This window comes from Myzus persicae, unplaced genomic scaffold (genome assembly GCF_001856785.1).
Source record: "Myzus persicae strain clone G006 unplaced genomic scaffold, MPER_G0061.0, whole genome shotgun sequence".
In the NCBI taxonomy this organism is placed as follows: Eukaryota; Metazoa; Arthropoda; class Insecta; order Hemiptera; family Aphididae; genus Myzus; species Myzus persicae.
The window spans coordinates 29,112-40,812 of NW_019100579.1; the positions used below are offsets into that span (position 1 = coordinate 29,112).

The 11,701-nt window shown below is 29.0% G+C and overlaps 1 protein-coding gene across 1 annotated transcript; it reads left to right on the forward strand.

Annotated features, from left to right (window-relative positions):
- Positions 1–9,302: 9,302 nt before the first annotated feature.
- LOC111034148 lies at positions 9,303–9,824 on the forward strand. The gene has a single exon (XM_022315215.1). The coding sequence runs from the start codon at positions 9,303–9,305 to the stop codon at positions 9,822–9,824; it is 522 nt and encodes a 173-aa protein (XP_022170907.1).
- The last annotated feature ends 1,877 nt before the right edge of the window (positions 9,825–11,701 follow it).

The window sequence follows — 11,701 nt, forward strand, 5'->3', positions numbered from 1 at the left end:
ATTTTTTTTTTATAATTTTCAATATTAAATATTGTTAATTGTATTTTTTTAATTGATTTTTATATTAAGTCATTAGGTACCTATATATTTTTTTTTTTTTAAATAAATAGTCTTAATATTTTATATTATGTAACCTCTTTATTAAAAAACAAGTTAACAATATTAGTATTTTATATCAGTTAAATATACAATTTTAAACAGATTTTCTTTTATTGTTTGAAGCCTGAAAGAAAAATCTTTTAGTTTTATCTTATTCCCAATTTAATTTAATTTATTTTTTCATAATTAAAATACTTACCTGAACAGCAGACATTTGGATCCAGTGTGACTTAGCAAGATGGATTTTTAAATTTGTGACACTTGTCTTAAATGAGTATTTGCGTTTACAAATATCACACTTAGCAAAATGAGTGTCATCGATTACAGTAAAGTGTGACCAAATACTACTTGTTTTTTTATTTAAACTCATTTTTGTATAGTAAAAAATACAATTAATAAACTAACACTTCACTGTTCACTACAGTTCAGAAGGAAATATCAATATTAGGAATCAGAAATTTTTGGCAATTGTCTAGAGCAATGTTTTGATAGGTTTTAGGGGATTTACATCCAAATCTTTGATGCGTACCTCGCGGGTGTGGGACGGTGGTCCTGCCGGTGGAAGACGCTCGGGGCGAGGTAGCGTCCAAGGTTTTAAACAAAAAAAGAACACAAGCTGCTGGTGTCGCACGGACGTGCGAAAAACGTGTTTTATTACACTAGTGAACAATCACGAAACGGTGACAAAATAAAGTACATCAAATGGTTCGCACCCGGGAACGCGGTGGTTTTTTTTATCGTGTCGATAGTCTGTACCGAAGACAAAAAAGAAAATATTGCTCTGGAAGAAAAAAACACTCGGTGCTCGGAAAATGACGGTCGGTCCGCGGGACGACGTCTAGTCGTCAACGAGTAATACGAAGAAGTGACTCGACTAGGGAATGGGTAATTATTCATGAATGAATCGATTCAGTGAATCGATTCAGTTGGATGAACCGATTGAATTGATTCAGTGTTTTGAAATGAATCGGTTCAATGGCTACACTGCAAACGTGAATCTTTGAATCGAATCATTCGAAATACGAATCACTCAAATCACGTCTGTAGTACTCAAGGTTTATAGATAAATCTTATCTACAACCGTGGTTGAAACCATAGACATATAATAGAATAGACCAAGAATGATAGGGGTTTTACGTGTAATACACTGAAGCCAACATGTATGTGAGAGAGACCGAAAATGTGAGGTTTTTTCATGGAAGAAAAATGTCTATACATTTTTTTCATAGCGCACCACATTTAAAACAAAATATACAAAATGATGGTTTTTATGGCTTTTCAGTTATTATTTAATATTTTACTGACTATTGATTTTAGATAATATAAAATAATGTTGGAATTTTGACTGAACACAAGGGTTTATGAATGAATTTGAACACAAGATACACACTTTACATTCATAGGAAAATATTAGGCTTTGAATAATTAACTCAGAAATATAAGTGGATATGATTACTTTTCAGTTTAGGTATATTGTAATAAAAAAACAATAGGTGCGTGAATTTTAACAGACTTAATGATGTTAAATTATTTCATACATTTTAATATTACTACATTTAATAATTATTGATTTTTAAATAAAATTAATTGTATGTATGTAGAGTTGGTGTAAAGATATAGTTCTTATTAATGTTCAAAATCCATTTGTGAAGAACTATTTTGTCTTTTGGAAAACTACATGAAGAATACATATATAAATAAAATATATCATAATTTAAACAATAATAATATATTATATATGTTTGTATTAATATATAAATGTCTAACATCTAAATGAGGGTGTATACAGCTATGGTTATGCATTTTATGAGTAAACAAAATAGAAATTACTAAATAATTAGGATAATGGATATATACCTGTGTAATGTGATATCGTTCTCACTTGATCGTTGCGATTTGCAAACGCAACATTTTTGTACCATGGTAAAAGTCTTTAGTTTACATAAGTGAATAGCGCAACATTTGCAAACTCAACTTAGAGTAAGAGCCAATAGGTATACAATTCACAATTTTTAAATAACGTATTAAACAATTAAATTAAATTCGTATTGAACATAGTATCACAGAATTTATGTCTTCTCTATAGACTATCAGTGATACTAAAGTTATAATCTCTTTGATAAAACCTCAGATTTATATAGACATGTTGGCTTCACATTTTTCACTTCATTCCTGGTCTATTCTATTATATGTCTATGGTTGAAACCTATCTTGAAATACTATAACTGTGGTTAAAATGGGCAAATGTAAACTGGGCCCGAAGTTACCTTTTTTGTTGTAAACTCGGCCCGAGAATTTTAGGTAATAAAAATAGGTAGATTGTTAACTCGGCCCGGAAATTTCAGGTAGTAAAATAAATCGATTGTAAATTCGGCCCGAAAACATACATAGGAGAAGATTATCTATGTTTCCGCCTGAAATGTGGGCCAGTGCATCAGTTGAAACGTATTTAACAACAAATGCATGTGAATCATTTCATGCACATTTTAATTCAAGTTTTAATTCCACTCACCCCAATATATATTCGGTCATTTCAAAATTAAAAGAAGTAAAACAGAAACGTACATTAAAATCAACAGCCTAGATGCACCATTTAAATTCCAAAATATAAAAACTAAAAAAAAAAAAGAACTCTTAGAAAGAACACTTACAAAATATAAAAATAAAGATTTATCAGTGAGTGAATATGTAAAATATATGGCTTTTTACTTAAAAAAAACTAGATTTATATATTATTATACTAAAATTTTTCACTCATTATTTACACTACAATTTTACTTATTTTTTTTATTATTATATTTTTACACATTTTTACACTTATACATTTATACAAATACATTTATTATTATTTTATTATCAATATTATAACATTTTAATTACATTTTTCATTTAAATAACGAATTTCATACTATAAATAATAATATGAAAATGAAAATAATTTTTGGAGGATAATGAGAACCGCCTCCTCGTAGTGTCCTCTGGGTAATGCTAAATGTTTCTCAAAAATATTATAAGAAAAATCATGGTTTTTACATCTAAATCATTTTTACCTGAAAAAAACCCGCGCCGAGTTTACCATCGACCTTTTGAAAATGTTTTTTCCTCGGGCCGAGTTTACAATTTCCCGTTAAAATCATGATACTAGATAAGACGTATCATTTAATATTTTAAAGAAATGATTAATTTATTTTATATACTAATGCCCGGTTGCACAAACGACCAATAACTAGTTATCGAACCATTAACTAGGTTATCGAATCAATAACATTTTGGCCGGTTGCACAAAGGATCTATACGTTTTATCAATCCAATAAATAGTGTGTTATCGGTTCGATAAATTATAGGCCCGATTTTGGTTCGATAAATTTGTTAAAGAGTCCTTTAACTTTATTGGTTTGATATGATAACTTATTGTGATAACAATATTACGATTGTGTATCGACAAAGTGAACTACGGTACCACGCTTAATTCACATTTCACACATCGGAATCCGCGTCAATCTTATAAAATTAAATTAAATTATAACTAAAGAAAAATGTCAGTGTATTCAACATCATCAAATTCTGACAGTTCTGATGAAGAATATGTTTTGGAAGTTGTTTTAAATCTACCGAGGCCAAGAAGATATCGTGACCGTTTCAATCCACTCGAACAATATGATGAATATGATTTCCAAAACAGATTTAGGTAGGTACTTTTGATTCTTTTAAGTGGTTCATAATTTTAACTTATTTATTATGTTTAAAATATTTACAATTTGTAAAGTAACATTTCTTATTGAAAACTTCATTTTTAGGCTAAATAAAAACACATTCATGATGTTGCTTAATACAATAGGCAATGATCAAGGCCGTATCTGGGGGGGGGGGGTTTTGGGGGTTCAAACCCCCCCCGAAATTGTTCGCGTTATTTTATGTCGTAATAAAATAACTATTTCAGTCTAGAATAATCGATAAACATTGATACGTGCATATACGAATGACAGCTATGGTCTACGTTATAAACTTAAAAATAACAATTTGTACCAGATAAATTCACTTCGGGTATATCAGCCGGATTTCTTGATAATATTATAGGTACATACTGCATAGGTATATATATGTATAATACATTACCACCAGAATGTGTAATCGACAAAGAACTATTTCTTAGTATTTTAGTAATCTTATCTTAATAGTCTTTGATGATAGTTAAAACTTTTTCACGGGCAATATTCATTTCCAATATTTAGTTGACATTTGGTTTACGTTCTGTCGTTTTATTGTGCTACGATTTACGAAGTGTTTAATTTATTTATTTGAAATGGCAAAAAGACAAAACACTATGATGAATAATTTTTTTATAAAAAAGCCTAAATTAAATTTATTGGAAAATGAAGTCGAAGACACACCACATACATCAAGTTTATGTCCAGAGTTGAACAATGAAACATCTACCTCAAACGTTAATATTTATGATATTGGGAAATATTTGAATCAAACTGTAAGTAACGAATTGAAGTATAAATTATTAGTAAATAAATGGACACCCGATGAAACTTATAAATTTCCCATAGTTGGAAAAAGAAATTTAAAATTCCAGTTTAATTGGTTTAAACGATTTTCTTGGCTTGCTTACACAACAATAGGCGAACAAGGAGCAATGTGCACGTTTTGTGTTTTATTTGCCAGGGATTTCGGAGGAAAGGGAAATCATCAACAATTAGGAATCTTAGTTAATAAGCCATTTAATAATTGGAAAAAAGCTATTGAAACTTTATCCCATCATAGCACAACACAGTTTCATAAAAATAGTGTAATATTTGGTGAAAATTTTATTAACACGTATACCAAACTTCAACCAGATATTCGACAACAACTCGATTCCGCAAGAGCTCTACAAATTTCTGAAAATAGAAAAAAACTCGTTCCAATTATAAAAACAATTATTTTATGTGGCCGACAAGAGTTAGCACTTCGAGGGCGAAATGATTCGGGTCCTCTTGATTTAAATATTGTTGAACCTGATCATAATGATGGTAATTTAAGAGCACTGTTGCGTATGCGAATTTCATGCGGAGACAAACAATTAATTAATCATATTGAAAATCAGTCTTTAAACGCTATGTACATAAGTCCTAGTATACAAAATAATTTTATTAAGATTTGTGGGAAAATAATTCAAGATAATTTAGTTTGTAAAATTAATGCAGCGAAGTCGTTTTCGGTTCTCGTTGACGAAACTACCGACATATCACGCATAGAACAATTGACTCTTTGTATTAGATATATAGATTCAGTAGAGACAACTAATACTATTAATTATGTTTTACGTGAAGACTTTTTACAATTTGTACCGGTTCACAGCACTACTGGTCAAAACCTAGCCTCTGTAATAATAAATTCATTACAAGCACTTGGAATTAACGATAAATATATGGTCGGTCAGGGTTATGATGGCGCTGCGTCCATGAGTGGAAATCTTAAAGGCGTCCAAACTATTATAAGGGAAAGTCATCCAGCAGCACTTTACGTGCATTGTAGTGCGCACTCTTTAAATTTAGCGCTAGCTCATTCGTGCAATGTTCAATACGTCAGAAATTGTATTGGTACAATAAAATCTATTGGAAATTTCATTAAAAGTTCGGCTATGCGGACAAATATATTAAAAACTAAAATAAAAAACATTTTACCTAATACCAAGTGGACTAAACTGACATCAATGTGTGACACTCGTTGGGTTGAAAACCACAACGGAATTCAAAGATTTGTTGAAATTTTTCAACCCATTGTTGAAACTTTGGAAGAATTACAATTAGTTCAAGACATCAATACGTCATCAAAATCAATTCAATTTTATCGAGCAATAGTTACTAGTGAATTTATATTAAGTATGGTTACATCAAATACTCTGTTTTCAATGACACTTCCACTGTGTAAAAGTTTACAATCAGTTAGTTGTGACTTAGTAGAAGCTGTACAACATATCGAGACAATACTAAACGAATTAACTCATTTACGTGAAAATATTGATCATACGTTTAATGACATTTTTGAAAAATCTGAACTTCTTTTAAAATCTATTGACGGAGAAGAAAATATTAGAATTCCCAGAATAGTAGCTCGTCAACAAAATCGTGTGAATATTGTTACTAATTGTCCGAAAACATATTTTCGTATAGCTATTGCAATACCATTTTTTGATGATTTTATAAGACAATTAAAAGAACGCTTCACTAACCATAAAAAAATAATATCTTCGCTGTGCTTTTTACTTCCCAATAAATGTACTAATTCCGAATTAGAAGCAAGTGATTTCGAATTATACTCAGAGTTTTTAGATTTGGATGCACTTTCGAACGAGTTAAGACTTTGGAAAAGAAAATGGTGTGATAAACCAATATTAGAACGATCTCCTGAAATACTTGAAGCATATTCAAATTGTAACAAAAATTTTTTCCCAAATATTTCATTTTTATTAAAAGTTTTGGCAACTTTACCAGTAACTACGGCGACACCGGAAAGAACTTTTTCGACGCTGAAAAGAATAAAAAATTACCTAAGGAATGCAACTGGAGAAGACCGATTGACTGGCCTAGCATTACTCAGTGTACATAGGAATATCGTTGTAGATCCAGAAGAAGTAATCAATCGTTTTTCAAATGAAAAACAAAGAAATATAGAGTTTGTCATATAAAATATAAACCATTTTTCAAACTAAATGTATAGAATTAAGTTAAATAATCTAATTAATATTAAGTCTAAAAATGTTTTAATGTGAATTTCATTAATAAATACTATTTATAATTCTACAATATTATGAATTTTTAACCATATTTAATTACCTACACAATATTATAATACAATTAGAACACACATTTTTGGATTAAAACCCCCCCCGAAATTAATTTCCAGTTACGGCCTTGGCAATGATTTAAAACGGTCTACCAATAGAAGTTTGGCAATTACCCCAAAAATACAACTATTAATTGCTCTACGATATTATGCAACTGGAGCATTTCAAGTAAGCTGTTCTTTAACATTATTTACAAAGGAAGTAGATAAAAAATTCTTTTAATTTTTAATTTGTGTTTTAGTTTGTTCTAGGTGACCATATTAATGTACACAAGTCCACAGTATGTAGAGTAATAAAATGCGTATCAAAACGTATAGCAAGTCTTCGTCCTCTATTTATTAAAATGCCTGAAAATCAGATAGAAAAGCAAGAAGTGCAAATAGGGTTCTATGAAATGTATAATTTTCCCAGGGTAATTGGAGCAATCGATTGCACACACATAAGGATACAGTCTCTAAAGAGCGACATAGGAGAACAATTTAGAAATAGAAAAGGTTATTTTTCTTTTAATGTACAAGCAGTATGTAACAGTAAAATGGAGATAACAAATATAGTGGCAAGGTATTAAATTAATTAAATCAGAAATATTATTAACAGATTTTGATGTACAACCATTTTGTTTTTGGTTATTTTATTAACTAATAATTTAATGTATATTTAGATGGCTGGGTTCAGTTCATGATAGTACTATTTTTGACAATAGTTTACTACGTGCACGATTTGAAAATAATGAGTTTGAAGGCTGTTTTCTGCTCGGTGATGGAGGTTATCCATGTAGGAATTATTTAATGACACCATTACTGAATCCTACTACAAATGCTGAATTAAAATATCAGGTATTTATTGAATATTGCTAATTTAACAGTTTTATTTTTGTATTTATTTAATTTAGTTATCAACTATTAATTAATAACAATCATTTGAAATGTACTCTTAGAAATCCCAAATTGGAACCAGAAATATTATTGAATATTATTGAGCGTGTATTTGGTGTCTTAAAACGACGATTTCCAGTTTTGTCCATGGGTATACGCACTCAACCCAAAACAGCATTAACCACTGTTGTTGCTACAGCTGTATTGTATAATATCCTACTTAAACAACATGATGTAATGCCTCAAAATGATCAACAAGATGAAAACCATCTTTTGGAAGAAATACCAGCTGCACCAGTAAACCAAGTTGGCAATGTTGTTCGAAATAACTTAATTCAAACACATTTAGGCTAGTAAATTTAAGATTTTCAAACATCAATTAAAAGATTTGAAATATTTGAAATAAATAAATAAACCATATTTGTGTAACAGTATAATAAAATATTTATATTGTTATTTATTAATATTATTATTATTATATAACTTTATTACTTATAAAAACAAAATAGGTTGAAATTTACAATTTACATAATACATATTAAAACATTAACAAAGTTATGAAAAAATGTTTATAGAATTTAAAACAATTTACAGCGTCTGCTTTTTTTGGTTAAGTTCATGTTCTAATATTTCTTCTTTGANTTTAAATTACTGTTTTGACAAAAATATACAATTATTATTTAATACAATTTATAGTTAGTATAAATATAGTATTACTATAAATTGTATTAAATAATAATTGTATATTTTTGTTAAAACAGTAATTTAAAATAAGATTAAATTTATAATTTTATTTTATTTCAACGCCGTAATAAAGATTAGGATCAATAGATACGATTAGGTAGGTACTGGCATTTATGGCATTTAATGGTACTAGTTACAATACAATGTGATTGTCACAACTCACAGGTGATATAAACTTATATATGAAATACGGGCGCAGAAAATCCAAATTATTTAAGATTATAAAACAAGAATATAACAATATTGTGTGTATTGTAAAACATTCATTTTACTGCTGTTCGTGCTCACGTAAAGTGTATAAAATGAGTAAAAGAAACCAAATTCAAAATTATTTTACAAAGAGACAAAAGGTATGTTAAAAATTTACTATTTAATTTAATTATTATTATATAAAATGGTTATAATGTATTATATTATGTATTAATAATTATTAATACGTTCAATGCCGAGGTCGACACGTAGATTGACTTTAATGCCTCATTATTTTTACTGGTGTTGTTTGATTGTATTATTATTATTATTTTTTTTTTAATAATTGAACGTGTTATTTATCATACTATATAGAGTATAGATAAATTAAAAAGTAACTTCTACTTTATTTATTTTAGACTGATGATGTCCCCACTGTCCAAACACAAGTAACTAACGAAACTAACGAAACAATTGAGGTTGAAAACAACGATATTAGTTACTGTTTAAATAAAAATGTGTGTGATGAACTAAAATTAAAATTTTTAACTTCTCCTTGGATGCCAGATAAAAATTATGTATTTCCAACATCCACAACTTCAAAAAAAAATCTAAAATTTCAATTTCACTGGTTTGAACGTTTTCCGTGGCTTGTTTACTCTATAATTGATGATGGTGGTGCCCTATGTAAATACTGTGTAATATTTGGTCAAGAATTCGGAGGCAAAGGCAATAATCAAAAACTTTCCTCTTTAGTATTCAAAATTTTTAATAATTGGAAACATGCAATTGAAGTATTTAGTGAACATTCTAAAAAAGATTTTCATAAAACCAATGTTTTACGAGGTGATAATTTTATAGCTATATATTCAAAAAATCAGCAAAATATTGCGCAAAAATTAGATTCAGCGCGTGCTGCACAAATAAGTTTAAATCGAAAAAGATTAATACCGATAATTGAAACTATAATTTTATGTGGCCGGCAAGAAATAGCTTTTCGTGGTACTAATGATTCCGGACCACTTTCATCAAAAGATGTCGAACCAGAACAAAATGATGGAAATTTTCGTGCTTTATTTTGAATGTGTGTTTCATGTGGCAATAAAAACTTAATTGACCACTTTGAAAATAATAAATTAAATGCTTTTTATTTAAGTCCTCTAATACAAAATAATTTTATTGAAATTTGCGGAAAAATTATACAGGAACAAATAGTAGAAAAAATAAACAAATCAAAGTGTTTTTCCGTATTGGTTGATGAGACAACTGATATATCTTGCTTTGAACAGTTATCATTATGTGTACGGTATTTGGAGCAAAGTATAGATGCTAAAAATGATATTACATATGTACTAAAAGAAGATTTTTTACAATTTATACCAGTATATTCTACAACAGGACAAAATTTGACAACAGTAATTTTAGAAAATTTAAAAAGGCTCGGTGTTAATAGTCGGTACGGCTACACACGAATTGCGTCCCAAAATAAAAAATTTGATAAGCGGGTACACGAATTGCGTCCGGCATTATCTAATCTACTGCATGAATTGCGTCCGGTTTTGTTTAAACGATTGCATGAACGATAAACGTACTGTAAAGCCTATAATAATTTTAGTTCGATTTCGATCGTGTTGTTGGTGAAAACGTTTGTGTAACCTTCATTCTCTGTTAAATAAAACTTAAACTCTAAAAACACTATAAAATGACTTCGGTGATTTTAAGCGAAAAAAATAAAACATTATTTAATATTGATGGATACAAATTTCGGTATCATAAAACATTAAAAAATGATGTTCAACGTTGGAGCTGCTGTAAAAAGACGTGTAAGTCATACATTAAATTAAATAATGAAAATGAGATTATCGAACGTGCAAATGATCATAATCATATTAAAGATTCTGTTGAAGTATTTAATAGACAACAGTTAAGTAATAATTTAAAGTGAAAGGCTGTAGAAGAACTTTATGATAAACCATCAAAACTTATTCATGGAGCTTTATCAAATGACATTCCAACATTGACAACTTATGATTTAACCTTGATTCGTAATAATATACACCACGCTCGGTCATCGACAATTCCAAAACTTCCAGATAACTTGTTAAATAATAATATAATGATATAAATAATGTAAATAATAATATAATATATAAAAATATTTATACATTTATATACATTTTCATTTAAAGTACCTTTTTATTTTATAAATTGTAATTTATAATATGTTTTGACTTCTAACTTATTAATACTTAATGATATGACAATAAATACAATTGATATTCAAATTAAGATGTACATATACCTGATATTTTTAATTTCTCTCCGATTTTTGCCCATATTAAATCTTTGTGCTGATTATCGCTGTATTTTTTGTGCGCCATGTTGTACATTTCTTCATATTGGCGAACTTCTTCAATTAAAAGTTCATCATCCATATCAAGTAGATATTATGAATTAAAATATAATATATACTATAAAATATTATAATAATATATTATAATAGGTATTGTATCAAACAACGCTAAATAAATAAATATTTGACGTGGACGGAACGTTCATGCATTCACACTATTCTAACGGACAAGAACGAACAGGCACCGGAACGTCAAACTAAAGTTTTCGATAAACGTTGACGTTCCGTGCCTTTGACGGTACGTGACGGTGCCGGTCAATGTAAACACTGTCGTATTTATAGATGACAACATATTTTGACGTGACGTTGCCGGTCTGTGACGTGACGTTGACGTTCCGTATAGTGTGAATCGACCTTTATCATTTATCATAGAAGTATAAATAGAACATAGATAAAATAGTTCGATACTAGCGCAGTCATTGCATCTCTTTTGAGTTACACCAACTGGCACTTAGAGATGTTAAGTTCGTGAACGAATAGTTCATTTGAACTATTCACTTTGATGAACTATTCTGAACTGTTTCAGTACCTGTAACTTAACAGTTC

Bases quoted from the DNA above. Each gene is read 5' to 3' on its own strand.
- LOC111034148 (XM_022315215.1), top strand. From the start codon at position 9,303: ATGCCAGATAAAAATTATGTATTTCCAACATCCACAACTTCAAAAAAA.